Raw genomic sequence first — 14,989 nt, forward strand, 5'->3', positions numbered from 1 at the left:
GCGCTGCCGGCTCCGCGCAGTCTCACCCCGCCGGCCCTCCAGGATGAGCCCGGAGTATTCCCTGCGCTCCTTGCTGCTCATCATCCTCGCCACCTTCTCGGCCAACGCCAGCAACTGGCTGTGAGTAGCGGCGGGGGGCGAGAGGGGGGAAGGAGGACGCGCCGTCACTTGTTGGTAGCCGCGGGGGCGCGGAGCAGGTGCCGCGGGGTCGGGCAGCATCGGGGCGCGACCCCCGGCAGCGATGCTGCTCGGTCCCCAGCGGGGCACGGGGCTCCCGCGGATGTCGAGCCGCCGGTCCCGCTGAGGGTCGCGGTCGTGGCGGGGGTGTAGCCCCCATCCGCAGGCAGGTGGGCGGCGGGGGCTGCAGGGGATGCCGGCTCTCCCCAGCCGCTCAGCGGCGGTGTGTTAGCGCGGCTGATGCGAGCGGGGCCGCTCAGCAAGCCCCTGTCCCATTTTTTTCTGTCCTTAAGTTATGAATCCGGATCGCGCCGGGATCGCGGGTGGAGGTCGGGGCACGGGGTCGGAGCGGGGCCCGGGTGCTGGCGAGGGCCGGGGAAGGCTTCGGCAGAGCCGGGGCGGCCAAACGTGCTGGGCCCGGGGATCTGCAGCGAGCGGGGCTGCCCACGCCTCGGGACCCCGCTCCCGGGAGGAGGACGGGGGTCGGGGGGCTGTTGCACGCCGCAGAGGAGCCCGATGACATCGGGAACCCGCTGAACAAACACTGAAATAATATGTAAGGTAAACAGGGGCGGAAATCGTTCTGGAAAATTCCTACGTGTTTGCCAAGGCGGTGGGACTACTTTCTGAAGAGGACACCCTCCCTTTCCCCCTCCCCGGGTCAGAGGGGATGGAACGTGACAGCACTTTGTCACCTAACTTTGAACGAAGGCATCGGTTCTTCCTAATAAATCTGCTTTGGTGGGAGATGGTGCTTCCCCTGCTCTCGGCTGATGAGAACTCATTATTTCCCGTGCGCGAACCCAGCACACCCGCTCTCCGGCCGGGAGCTTGGGCCGCCTCCATCTCACCTTCATGGATTTCTATCGGCAGGGGCAGGTAAAGCACACGGGATAAGGAGTTCCCGGGGTTGTCAGCACGAAAGATCCCGGGTGTCGTGTACCTTTCCCAGCGCAGGTGCTCAGGTGGGCAGCACATCCCCCGCAAGCAAGGAGTCTCTGCATCCCGATACAGCTCCTGCCTTTAGGTTCAGACTCGCCGTGGGATGTGGGTGGTTTTTGGAGGATTCCTGGGGAAAAGCGCCAGGTCAGCAGCACTCTCGGAGTGTCCTGCCTGTGGGAAAAGGTGGCTGCCTGGGATGCGTTAGTGCTTAGTCCTTCTCCCCTCCTCCTTTGCCAGATGGAGCGACTTGCGTGCCACACGTCTCCAGCAACTGGTGGGTGGATCATAGCAGCTATCAAGGTGGTCTTTTAAGCTGTCATGCTTCTGGTGAAGGTATATTGGGAACTGTGGGAGTGTTTTTTTTCCTGCAGGAAGAAAGTCCTGCTGCGGAAGCTCTGTGAGATGATGGCAGAGCAGCTTCGGGACGGGCAGGGCGGAAAGTGGGGATTTCATGAGCGAGGTCAGCGAGCTGCCCCGCACGGATGGGCAGAGGTGGGAGTCCCCTCGGAGCCGGAGCCTCGCACAGCTGGGTTAGGATTTGGGAGGCGAGGCGGAGGGGGGATTCTCCGCACTGCTCAGGGAGGGCTGTGTGCAGCCGTCCGTGCTGGCAGAGCAAGGGTGGGCGCGGGGGGCTCGGCAGCAGAGAGCGGAGGGCTCATTCCTGCCAACAGGGGAGGAAAAGCAGATACATTTCAGTGCGTTTCAAAGGAAGGGGGTCAGCTTTTTTTGATGTTGCGAATGTATCGTGATAAAAGGATCGTCCCCCGCTCAGTGCTTTTTATTCTTTGCCTTTAGGATTAAGACAATTCCCATTGTTTATCTTCTCACATCAGAAACAAAGGCTGCCGGAGGCAATAAACAGAGTTAGAAGGATCCCAGGAATTATCAGATATTCGAGGAATGAGTGTGCCTCGTATGTCTTCACGTGTGTGGGCTCGGCATGCTCGGCGTTATCCCAGGGCGCTGCCAGCTTGTGCCCAGCACACGGGACGGATCCAGCCTCGCCAGGCACATAGTTCTGCACAGAGGTGTGTGTGCACGGAGTGGCAGTGAATGGTGAAGTTTGCTTTTCCAGAAACCTGCTGGATTAGTGATTAAGCTCAGTTGTGGGCTTTTCTTTTTTGGCTTTTTTTTTTTTCTCTCTCCCCCTAAAGCTCTAAAGCTTCTTTGGACCTGTACAGACTCGCATTCCCCCAGCACTTTGGAGAGATGCCGCTCGCAGTGCTTTGAGCTGAGGGTTTCTGTGAGCCTGGCTTTGTGGGGAGAGCTCTTGTTCTGGCCATGCCATGGTGTCTGATGAGCTGCCCCATCCAGTGTAAAAAGGAGATGATACAGGGATCTCTCAAAGGGATCACTCTGCTACAGTGGCTGGAAGGGATTTCCCAAATCTTTTCATTAAACAAACCATGTTACTTTCTCCCTGGTTAGGAAGCAAACCTCAGGTGTTTTCTCTCAGTGTCATGAGTTTGGCTTCTTGCTTATCCAGAAAGCCTCTGCTCTCCAAATCTGAAAGAGATGCTCTGTTCCCACTTCTTGTGGAAGCCTCAGGCTTGCTCTTCCTTCTGCCTTTGGAGGCTCAGATTTGCCTCCTGCCTCTTCAGGCAGAGGTTTGTAAATTAAATAAAGAGCTGTAGATAGAGCCTTTGACATTTTGCTGGCTGTGCACAGGAAGGTCCCTCTGTCTTCTGCTTTATCTCTGAAGGAGTCCAGTGCTTTATACAGGGGAAGCAGATGAGTTACTTTTCAAAGCAAATTGCACTTTGTAGACACTTTAACCCGCACGTGCAGTGATGTGGCTGAATTTGGAACCAAGGCCTCTTCTGCTCCAAACCCAGCCTGATGCTGAGGATGTTTCAAAGAGACTTCTAGCCAAACAAGCATCCTTCCACAGCTGGCACAGGAGTGCCAGGCTCTGCTTTCACTCCAGTTGTTTAGTTAGTTAGTTATTAATTTATTTACCTGTTTTGGAGAGAAGGAAGTCCACTTGAAGAAGTGAAGTAGAAAATGTGCAAAGTGGGTTGTGGATGTAAACATCCACTAAATGCATGAGGCACTGGGGCCCACTGCCTTGCTCTCTTGGCTTTCAGAGGATTTGAATGATGAGAGAACAGAAACAGAAAACATCAGATACAACAGGGTAAGGTCCTTTAGGGATGAGACCCCTGATTATCAAAACTATCTGGGAATCATTATAGCCTCTCTCCATTTTCTTGCAGCTAAAAGTGGCTCTGGAGGAGGCTGTCCATATGGACATGCTTGGTCTGAGATGTGGTTATGCCATTTTAGAGCAGGGTGTACCACCAGCAGCTCTGTCTACCCATTCTTTACAGGGATTTAAAATTTCTGTCCGGGCTTGGGACTTGGCTTAAAGGGCCAGGAGCACAGATGGGCTTTTAAAACCTTAAAAAACAAAATTATTTTGAGTGCTCTGGGAAAGCTTGAAGACATTGTGAGGGTCCAAACAAACCTGGCTAAGCAGCTGCTCTCTAACCACTTTTGAGGGCTGGTGAGGAAGGGATAAAAGGAGTTTGGATTTCCCTGGCCTCCTTTCATCTGAACATCACAAGGTGCTTTACAAACAGGGGGTCCAATTCTCTGTGCCCATCTCTGCCAGCTTAGGAGAGGGGATGTTGCAAGAGCAGCCAAAATATTCATTTTGTTTGGGTCATTATGCAATGCAGAGGATTTGAGAGGAAGCATTCCTGGGTCCTGCATTTTCATCCTGCTGGTTTTAAACCAGCCTTTATTTTTTTCAAGTGAGTCCTCCACAGCTTTGATAGTGGGGAGAGATCACTTCACCTGGAGCCTGGCATAGTTTAATTTTGTACATTCCTTGCATTGTCATTGCAATGCTTCCATCTTCCACCTGGTGAGGAACTGGTCCAGCACTTTCCCTTCAGATGCTGTGCTGCCCTGGCACAGCTTTGGCAGCTGGCTCTAACACAGAGCTGTTCCTGCCAAGCTCTGCTCCCCTCTTTTTTGCCCTGAGAACAGTGTCAGGAAGGTTCCCAGGTCACATCTGTCCCAGCAGTCAGGATGGTAGCTTGCAGCATTTTGGGTTTGATGAGGAATTTCCTTACTTTGAGGGGTGCTGTGGGTTGGATGAGTGGCTCTTCACCTCTGGGATGCTCAGGGCTCCTTTGCATTGCTCTGGGGATCCTGTCAGATCCACAAGGTCGGTGAATGAACCCCTGGAACCCGTTCCCAAGGCTGTGAGGTGGGAAATTGAAACTGCTGGAAATATATTTGAAATTTTATTTATTTGTAGGTCTTCTGACAATACCATCTGATTTTAGCTCAGTGATGAAAATGGACTGGTTGTGGGTTGCACCCTGCAGGTTGCACCCAGTGGTCCTGGACTTTCCAAACAAGTCTGGCATGTCTCTGAGGACAGCTGTCCTTCAGGGCTGTGTTTGCCAGGGTGTAGGAGGGCCCCTCTAGCTCCTCACTGGTGATGGGCATTTCTGTCCTTTCCTAAGAAAGCCTCAAGTAAAATTATACCCCTGTTTTTCACAGCAGAACCTAACTCTAGGGAAGATGGACAGGAGGGAGATAAAACCACCCTGCACACCAGGCTGTGAAGAACTGGATAAGCTCCCAATATGAGCAACAGCAAGAGGCAGGTTTCTTTTTTGCAATGGCTTGATGTGACTCCATGAATCAGAAATGGACTTTTGCATTAAAGCAAAAAAGTGTTTATGTTGCTCTGGTGAGAGCTACTGTCTGCTTGATTAATTCTTCCTCACAGATGTAGAGAAATGCATTACAGCCACTTCCTTAAAATGATGAAATTGCTGAGCAATCCTGGAGGTTAAGAGTTTCTAGGAGATTCTTCTCTATTTCCTTACAAGTACAATGGCACTGGCTCTTACAATAGCTGGTGTTTTTTTCCTTAAAGCTTTGAAAGCCTTGTGAATCCACAAAACTTGCAGTCATCCAAGGCTTCATGAATGGTAGAGTGTGCAGGTAACCTCTGTCTGGGGCTGTGTGTCCCCAGCACCTGTGGGTGACCCCTGGCAGCATCCTCCAGGCTGTCTCAGAGCTGCTGCCATGAGCTGTTGCACTTCACAGCCAGGAAGGATCTGCATTGCAGGATCTGGCTGGCTCAGCACAACCAGAGCCAGTATTGTGCTTTCATGAAATTACTTGGGGAAAAGTAATTGAGTCTCTTGGCCAATGGAGAGCGGCCTGGGGTCTGTTCAAAGTTGGGTGAGATCAAACTAATCCTGTAGAAGGCTTTTTTTTTTTTGCCACATGTTTGCAAATTCTGATCAAAACTTAAAGCTCATCAGATTTTTTGCAACCAAGTCTAGCCTGAAGCACTGCAGGAGTTGGCCTGCACTTGCCTCCTCTTGCAACAAGGCCAGGGTGTTGTACCTGAATCCAGGAGTAGCTTCTGTTGGCTTAGAAAGGAAGTAAAGGAAGTTTCCTACACATTCAAAGCAGATTTCCAAAACAGATGCTCTTCCCAGCTTCCATCCTGCTCTTCCCCATTACAAATTGGAGATTTTGCCCTCAAATGCTCAGAAAAAAAAAAGCAGCACTGGCTCAGGACCAGCAGCTGTCCCCAGAGATTTGTGATGGGAGAGGCAAGGCACCAGCAGGGGCTGGGGCATGGGTGTTTGCTGGGGGCACACGGTGTTAAATTCAGGGTCCAAGGGGTGGGGGACAGGATTGGAAGTGCAGGTTCACCCTTGAGCTGAGGGGTGGAGGTGTTGGCACAGCCCTGCCTCCTCCTGGGTGAATCTTTTGGCAGCTGTTAACTGGAGCTGAAGAATAGGTGTGAAAAGCAGGTTTCAGCCAAGAGATGGTGGCCTGGCTGTGGCACACAGCTGTATTTCTTTCCAAGAAAGAGACCAGACAGCTTCAAACCTGTAAATCAGAGTTTACACTTAGAAAGGCAGGATGTCTAATCCCAGGAGGGGATGCCTGATCCCTGGGAGAGCCAGGTCTGCTACAGAGCCAGCAGCTGGACAAGGGCAACCTTGCAGGTGTTCCACAGATCCTGACAGGAACATGCCCAAGCTGGCAGGCTTGAGGAACCATGGATGTGGTGTGCCCTAGCAGGCTGGTGCTGTTGGCACTGGGACACCGGTGCTGTTGGCACTGGGACACCGGTGCTGTTGGCACTGGGACACCGGTGCTGTTGGCACTGGGACACTGGCACTAAGCCCAGTGTGGGACACCTTGAGAAATCTTGGGAGCTCTCTGGAGCATCATCTGGCCTGCCAGACTGAGACATCTTTCTGTGGCTTCACTCTCCCTGCTTGGTAGGAGAAAGCAACAAAGCAAAGATGAAGCACTCAGGACCTCTCCCTGCATGGATCTATCTATGGAGACAGATGCATGCAGGGATGCACAGGGTTTTTCCATGGATTTTTCACATTCTAAACAAACCTTTGGTTCTTCCCTAGAAGAAACTTGCCTGCATGAGCAGTCACAATCCTTAGGAGAATCCTGAGTCACTGCTGACTGTCCCTGCAGCCTCGGGAGGCACAGAGATGTGCTTGCTGAGCCCTCCACAAGCAGGGGGGTGTTTGATACCTCTCAGACAGGAGCAGAGCTGAATCATCTTCACAGTTTAAGGCTTGGACAAGCCTTTTGTGGCCTTGGCCACTCAACCTTGTGGGAAGGTTGAGTATTTGCTGAGCAGGGTGAAGCTTCTGAGCCTGATTTCAGAACATGTATTTGAGTGGTTTATCAGGGATGCCACTGGCTGGGTCTGAGAGTTCTCATCTTCAGGAAATTATTCCCAAAATGAGACAATACAAAGAGTTCCTACTTGAAACTCATTTGTTTGGGAAAAAAAAGAAACACCAGAGGTCTCTGCTGTCCCCAAGGTATCTTCTCTGACCCACCTCAATTGAGTATTTTTCAGTGACTGAAATTTCTGTGCCTTTCCATGGCAGGGAATCTTCCCTCTCCTCCTGGCTCTGTCTGCCAGATGCTGTGGCTCTTTCAATGTCTCCTAGTCAATTATTCTTCCTAATGAATGTACTATCATAATTTTTATTTAAGCAGGGCTTTCTGACATCCCCCACCTTTCCAAAGCTCCCTGGATTTGAGATTTACTTATTTGCCATCTTGCAGAGTGCATCTGCTGCAGCTGCTTAAATTATGGGGCTTCATTCCTGATCTCAATACTTCAGATGGGAAAAAAGGAAGGACTTTCTGACAGTTTCCTCCTAAATCAATGACTCCTAAGAGGGAGTCTGTTCTGCAAGTGACTTGCCTGGATTTAAAGGCAGGAGAAAATAAACATACAAGGCCATGATGAAGCAAGAAGACAAAACTTGAAAAAACTGTGTGGGCAGCAGCTCCCCTCTTGAAACATTCTTTGCCCAGTCTTGGAAAAGGAAGAAAATACACCATTGTTTGGGTTTGTTTTCCACAAGCAGGGCTGTTTTGAGACTGCATGTGAGACTTAAATTATAATCTGGAGCTCTGCATAGCAATCGAGATGTGATGTCATGATAGAGATCTGCATTGAGACTTTGCAGAGGACAGGAGCTGTTTGTTGTGTTCATCCTGCTGTGCCTGTCTAGCTCTCTGTGCAGGTAGACAAAGGTTTTGCCTGTGGATTTTATCATTTCAGCCCAGGGAAACAAAGTTTGGAGCAAAGTTCTTGTTAAGGACCAGGCAAAGTGCTGGAGCCAGGTTTCCATGGGGACCGTGGGATGCTGCAGATGGGTTTGGTTCCTGACAGCCCTGGTGCTCCACAGCCCTGAGAAACACGAGATGGAAGCATCTCTGAGTGCTGATGAGGGCAGAGCCTGTTCCCCAGCTCTTACCTCACTCTTCATCTTCCCAGAGAGGGGAAGGGGATAAGATGTTCCCACCTGGTGCTCCTGAATGTGCTGTGATGAGATGCCATGTGAGAACCTCAAAGCTGAGCTTCTTCAGCAAAGGTCTCTCCTTAAATCCTTGCCTCAACCTCTGGGTCCTGAACCAGGGATCAAAGATGGGAGCTTCCTCCCTGATCAAAACCATGTCTTTTGGAAAGCAGTGATGGCTCTCCTGGACCAGTAACAAACTGGGAGCATGATGGGGCCACAGCATTTTTAGGCACAGTTACCTCCAGCTCCACAGAGGGGCTGGCAAACACAGGCTGTGGAGGGGTGATAGGACACAGGACCTGTCAGAGGGGAGAGAGGCCAGAGCACTGTTCTGGATAGTTTCATCTTATTTGTCTTGCAAAACAAATTACCAGACCTGTTCTTGGAGAGCTGTACCTATCTTTGAAGCATCCTTGGCCTTTGTTTTATCATCCCAAACAGCATTAAATGTGACTTGGGAAGGCACCTTATCAGGTGCATCTCCTTGGAAAAGCCTGAAAGGCTCTTGTCACCCTTTCCTTCATTTGTGTTTTGAATTTATTACTCCATATTGCCCAGAGAATCTCAAGCTGGGAAATATATTAGAAAAGGAGATGATGCCACATCCTGAGCAGAGCTGATAATAATGTGGGTGCTACATCTGTGTCACAGAACTCTTCTGCTTCTTTCTGCACTCAAAGCAGGCACTGACTCATCTGTAGGACCAGTCTCATGGCCTGGCATGATAAATGCTGCTGCAGTTGCAGAGGGGGAAGCCAAATCAGCTCAAGGGCATGGTACTGGTTGGTATTCTGATTTTCTTGGCTTCCAGGCTCAAAGCTGATCAATAACCCACACTGTCTTGAGCTGGATCTTACCACTCTGCTGTGTGTCACCTTCCCCATGCCCAGACTGGAATGATGGCTGCACTTGGGAGGAAACAGCTGTAACAGGCATTCAACATCCTCAAAGCTCCCAGAGTTTGGTGCCTTCACCCCCAGGTCAGCCAAGTGCAGGGAGGTGTGAGAACAGCAGCTGTTGCACTCCATGTCTGGGACTGCAGGGTTGGGGACACCCACTGCGTGGTGTGGGGAGCAGCAGAAAGGTGACACTCCTGAGTTTGGCCACAGTGGGTTTTTCAAGCCACCACTGTGCATCAGATTCTGTCTTCTGCAAACAGGGCTGTCCCTTTGGAGGAGCAGGAAGCCTTGGGCAGAGATGATTTGCTGGTGTAAAGGTTCTAACAGCACTTGGCTCTGAAAGCCCAGCAGCCTGCTGTTTCCTGCTGTCAGAGAAGCATTGCCTCCATGATCACACACAGGGAAAACTGAATACTTTTGACATCTCGCCATGCAGACTCCCCACGGACACCATGAGCCAAGACAGCTTTATCCCTGGCTCCCACAGCCTGCCCCCCAGTTGTGAGCATGAAACCAAGCTGGTGAATAATTCTGCTGATGCACAGAAGAGAAAATCCTGTTCTCTCCTCCTGGGGCTGACTGGCAGGGTTAATGGGAGGAAGAGGCTGTGACAACTTGATTTTGTGGCTGAAGTCAGCAGATCTGGCTCCTGGGACACATGGGAACAAGCAGGGAGCAGGAGCCACTTTTGCACAGTCACTTCTCGGAGACAAGCAGGGCTTCAAAAGAAAAAAAATCCTTAGCAGGATGTTGCAACTTGGGAGGGGGAGTTAAAAAAACAGGCAAACAAAAAACCCACAAGTTCTGTAGGGCTGGGAAATGCAGAGTCAATGAATGAAGTTTCCAAATAGCTCAGTACTTGTGTCTCTTGGTGCAGGCAAGGTAACAGCATGAGAAAATGCTGGAAATTCCCAAAGATGCTAAAGCTCAGTGTGGTTACTGGATGGGTGCAGGTGTGTGTTACAGGACCCTCCATGTCCACACCAGGTCAGGGCTCCATGGCAGTGTCCTCTGAAGTTGCTATCAGCAGCCACAGGAAGGAGGGAGTCTCATGTACACACCTGCCAACACAGTCACTTATAGTTGTAGAGGATATTGGATTATCACACAGCCTTGTTGGAAAATCTGACTGGGTCTATCTTGAGCTCCTTCTGTGATCCAGAAGTTGGGGCAGGAGGATGGAACTGGGAAATGGGCAAGCATGAACACCATGCCCACAGCACAGCAAGGGGTGGGAGGTTGATTTACTGGGCTGTGCAGCAGGGACCACCATGCCCACACACTGGACAAGGAAATGCTGAGAGCTTTTGAGGTGCTTGCTCCCTCATTCTCCTCATGCTGACACCAAGAGCAGCTCTGTGGCTCTTTCTGCTGAGGATCATGCTGTGGAAAGCAGTACACATGGTCCTCTCCACACATGGCCAGTCTTTTCCAGACCAGCAAAGACCTCATGTCCCTATTCACAAGCTGGGCTGGGGGAGGATGTGCCCAGCCTGTGCAACTTTACCCTGGCAGGCTCCTGAATCTGCTTCAAACCCTGCTTGAATCCCAAGTGACAGGAAACCTGGCAGCTCCCAGAGGCCATCCCTGCCTGCTGGGATCTGGGGCAGCTAAAAGCAGCCTCCGGGAGGGAAGTGGTTTGGAGGGCAGTGTTTGCTGGTGATGAGCACACAGCCACGCTGTGGGAGCACTGTGGCAGATGGAGCTGGCAGCCAAGTGCCTGTCCTGCTTGTTTTGGCTGACTTCAGAGACCTCTGGCTTTTCCTAGTAGCACTTGGATATGCCGATACTCAGGAGACCTGACCAGGCACATTCACACAGCGCTGAAAATATCTTCCTTGCAGGCAACAGAGGCAAAGGGGAGCCAACAGCTGGACTCCCCAAGAGACAGGGATAGGCTGCTGAGGGATGGTTGTTTCGCCTGGGCTTGTTCTCTGTCAGCCAAAAATGCATCCTGCAGAGCCACTGCTGTGGCACATTTAAAGGTGACCCCAGATGGGCAGGAGGTCTCAGCTATGGAGGGGCTAAGAGGTTCCTCCAGCCTCCTAACCCTTTGTGCTGCTGCCGTGGCAGGTACCTGGCAAAGCTGTCTTCAGTGGGGAGCATCTCCGAGGAGGAGACCTGTGAGAAGCTGAAGGGCTTGATCCAGCGCCAGGTGCAGATGTGCAAGAGGAACCTGGAGGTGATGGACTCAGTGAGGCGTGGAGCCCAGCTGGCCATCGAGGAGTGCCAGTACCAGTTCCGCAACCGCCGCTGGAACTGCTCCACGCTGGACACCCTGCCTGTCTTTGGCAAGGTGGTGACACAAGGTGAGCTGGAAGGATGTGTGCCTGGGGTGATGCTGCTGGCTGTAAAAGCGGTCTGCTGGGCTGCAAGTGGGGTTTTGTCTCTTTGCCCCTGAGCTGGTGGCTGGGGAGGGTCAGGAATGGCCCAGCCAGTGCTGGATCTTGGTGTGGATGGGTCCCTGTGCACCTCAGCAGGGCTCATTCACTGTGCTGGGTACAGCATATCCTGACTCCTGCTGCTCCTCAGCTCCCCTGAAGTTTCAGGGTGAATTTCACACCCATTGACAAGGACGTGCCAAGTTTGAACAAAGGTGCTGAAGTCACCCTGTGGTCTCATCTCTTCCCCACCAAACCCAGGAGCTCCACTCCATAAAGCCATGGGTGCATTTATTCAGTCTCTTTCTGGGCAGTGCTGAAGCAGTGGCTGCTGCCAGGCTGGCACGTGGCCACTCCTGAGCTGAGCATCAATGGGGGCACCATCAGGAGGATGGCTCAGTGCTGCCTGGCATGGGAAGGACATGTGGCAGCATCACTGCCTGCTACCAGCCTTCAGGGCTGGGAATGGCCAGCCCCCAGCCCCTCTGATCCCAGCTGCACCCTGACTTCCCAGAAGCACAGGATCAATCAAAGCAGAGCACTGGAGTGAGGATACAGAGGGGAAAACCCCTCTGCAACCCCTTAAGATCACTGAAGCATCCCTTGCCTCTCCTCAGGTGCTGTCTCTGACACACTGTCTCACCTCCCATCCCAGGACCCCCAGACCAAAGCATCCCCCTGGCTCCTTATTTGACTTTCCTCCCCTCAATGCAGGGGTGAAGATTTCTTGTGAAGGTTCAGGGACTGGAAATACCAGAAATACCAGAAACTAAAAGTCGTCTCTTTTTAGGCAGCCACAGCACAAACCGACCAACATGATCCTACTATTAACCTCGATTAACTTGGAGGCAGTTCAGTCCCCACACTGGCTGGGTCCTCCCCAGCCACTGCCAGCTGGGCCACCAAAGTCTGGGATGCGACCACCAAAGTAGCTGCCCTCTCTCTGACCGGCAAGCTGAGTGATGCCTGCTCACAAGCCATCCCCCCTGTGTCCCAAGCATGGGACCACCCCAAATACCAGCTCTCCTTGCTCAGAAATGAGGGTTTGTGTCCTCAACCAGCCTCGGAGCATAGTGGGGGTTTGTGTGTTGCTAAAGCTGATCCCTGCCACTGCTACTCTGTGTGTTCACACCCAGGGATGCTCCCAGCTTCCCAAACATGGAACTTTTCTCAACCATGTGGCACCACACAGAGCTGGGACTGCACTGCACCCTGGATGTCAATCAGTGGGGTTGTGTGAGGTGCTTTGGAAGCAGAACAGCATTTTGCAGGGTAGTTTGTGAGGCACTGCAAGCTACAGGACCCTGTGAAAGAGGCTGGCAAGGATCTGCAGGGAATGTTCCTGCATATGGAAAACAGACAGCTATTTTGGATGCAGGAAAGATTTCATGGCAAGACAGTCTTCCATATAAGCTCTGGAGAGCTCTGCCCACATTGGCAGTGCAGGTTCTGTCTTTCCTTTTGCCAGGTTTTATCACTCAGCCATGTTTTTAATGTTGTGGGGCAGTTCCCAAGAATGGGCCCTCACTTCTGCAAAACATCTCCCAGCACCCAGGGGTCTCTGATGAGCCAGGTCCAGGCTTGGCACTAAGCAAAGAGCATCCATGGGCGTGGGACAGGAAGGGTCCTGCATGTGCTGATTCATCTCAGGAGGAAGTGACAGAGCAAAAAGCTTGGCCTGAGAGCTCTGTATAGCGTGCTTTGCCAAGAGCTCTTTCAGACCAGCTTTTCAGAGGGGTTGATGTGCCACACCAGCGTTAAGAGGGGAGAGGAGAAGACACACATGTGGCAGTCCACCAAGGGCTTGGTGCTGCACTGCCTGCAGACCTCCCTGTCATGTTGCCTCGGGCTTGCTGCCCTTTCCCACCATGGTCTGTGCCATTGCAGGGACACGGGAGGCAGCGTTCGTCTATGCCATCTCTTCGGCAGGGGTGGCCTTCGCCGTGACCCGCGCCTGCAGCAGCGGCGAGCTGGACAAGTGTGGGTGTGACCGCACGGTGCAGGGGGGCAGCCCGCAGGGTGAGTGTCTGAACAGCTGCCTGGGGATGAAAAGTAGCCAAAATACCTGCAATTCAAAGCCACTCTCTGGAGACATGCAGAAAGGAGGGCAAAGTTTAAAAAAAATGGAACTCTGGCTAGTCCATGTGCCTGTCCATCACCCACAGGACAGAAAGCATCTTGTCCGTGTGTCCCCCAGGGCCACACTCCCTGGCTTTGCTGTTCCCATGTGGCACAGACTAGAAGGCAGAGAGGGGACAGGCCAGCTGGATTTTAGGAAGAGCAGGGCTAGAGAGTGGCACTACAGGGTGGCAGGACCTGTCTCATCTGTGCTCTCTGCCTCAGGCTTCCAGTGGTCGGGCTGCTCCGACAACATCGCCTACGGCGTGGCCTTCTCGCAGTCCTTCGTCGACATCCGCGAGAGGAGCAAAGGGGCCTCTTCCAACAGAGCATTAATGAACCTCCACAACAACGAGGCAGGGAGGAAGGTAATGGCAAGGAGGAAACCTCGGTAGTTGGTGCTGCTCTGCAGCATCCCAGCTGGGCTCTGCAGCCACAGCTTGAGCCATTTGGGCTTTTTTTAATCCCATACCCAGCCAGCAGTGTTTTCTGTGTCCATCCCTCGCTGACCATCCATCCCATCGTGTTCCTTGTGTGTGTTCCTGCAGGCCATCCTGAACAACATGCGGGTGGAGTGTAAGTGTCACGGTGTGTCAGGCTCCTGCGAGTTCAAGACGTGCTGGAAAGCCATGCCCCCCTTCCGCAAAGTGGGCAACGTCCTGAAGGAGAAATTCGACGGTGCCACCGAGGTCGAACAGAGCGAGATTGGATCCACCAAAGTGCTGGTGCCCAAAAACTCCCAGTTCAAGCCACACACAGACGAGGACCTCGTCTATCTAGACTCCAGTCCTGACTTCTGTGACCACGACCTCAAGAATGGGGTCCTGGGCACCAGTGGGCGGCAGTGCAACAAGACCTCCAAGGCCATCGACGGCTGCGAGCTGATGTGCTGCGGCCGTGGCTTTCACACGGACGAAGTGGAGGTTGTGGAAAGGTGCAGCTGCAAATTCCACTGGTGCTGCTCCGTCAAGTGCAAGCCCTGCCATCGGGTGGTGGAGATCCACACGTGCCGGTGATGCACGCGGGGAGAGCACCCACCTGTACCCTCTTTAACTGACCCTGCTTCTCCCTTGCCCCACAGCCAGGACTGAGGAAGTGACCCAGATGCTGCAGGGAGAGCACAGCTCTTTACAGAGACAGAACCACAGAGAAAAACAGATTTTAAAGAAAAAAATATTTAAAGTTTAAAAAAACTGATCATTGTTGGCTTTTTTTTATTTTGTTTTGTCTGTTTTGCTGTATTTATTGCTGAAGCCAGAGCCCCTTTGCTCTCTGGTTGTCTGGGGACCTGTGTGATGCCAGCTCCTGTCGGATGGGCTCCTGCTGCTTTTGGAGTGCTGGAGACAAGAAGTGTTTAAAGCAAGGGTAGTGCAGCATTTGAAATATTCCATTGCAGTTATTTTTGTTTGTTTAAAGGCATGTGCTGAGCATCCTGGAGCACTGCTGCCCTGGCTAAGCCTCAGGAAGGGAAGGAGTGCAGCCAGCCTGTGCAGCCAGTGCATGGCAAGGGACAGGCAGGTGGTGACAGGGTGGCACTGTCCCCAAGGGTTAACTTCCATGTGGAGCCCAGCCAGGGTGATCAGAGCAATGTGAGACACTCCTGCACCTCTTTGCTGTGGGATGCTCAAAGGCCTCC

At 52.4% G+C, this 14,989-nt stretch overlaps 1 protein-coding gene across 3 annotated transcripts; it reads left to right on the top strand.

The window, feature by feature from the left end:
- The first annotated feature begins 6 nt into the window (after positions 1–6).
- Positions 7–14,541, top strand: WNT4 (Wnt family member 4). 3 transcript variants are annotated; one of them, XM_015648604.1, is made up of 5 exons: positions 7–120; positions 10,928–11,163; positions 13,123–13,254; positions 13,579–13,721; positions 13,902–14,541. In XM_015648604.1, the coding sequence occupies exons 1-5, from the start codon at positions 44–46 to the stop codon at positions 14,367–14,369; spliced, it is 1,056 nt and encodes a 351-aa protein (XP_015504090.1). In that variant the 5' UTR covers positions 7–43; the 3' UTR covers positions 14,370–14,541. The 3 variants fall into 3 exon arrangements, with proteins under 3 accessions (XP_015504090.1, XP_015504088.1, XP_033375209.1); XM_015648602.3 differs by lacking the exon at positions 7–120 and adding an exon at positions 1,919–2,147; XM_033519318.1 differs by lacking the exon at positions 7–120 and adding an exon at positions 1,919–2,147 and having other exon boundaries at positions 13,165–13,254.
- Positions 14,542–14,989: the final 448 nt, after the last annotated feature.

This window comes from Parus major, chromosome 21 (genome assembly GCF_001522545.3).
Source record: "Parus major isolate Abel chromosome 21, Parus_major1.1, whole genome shotgun sequence".
Taxonomy (NCBI): domain Eukaryota; kingdom Metazoa; phylum Chordata; class Aves; order Passeriformes; family Paridae; genus Parus; species Parus major.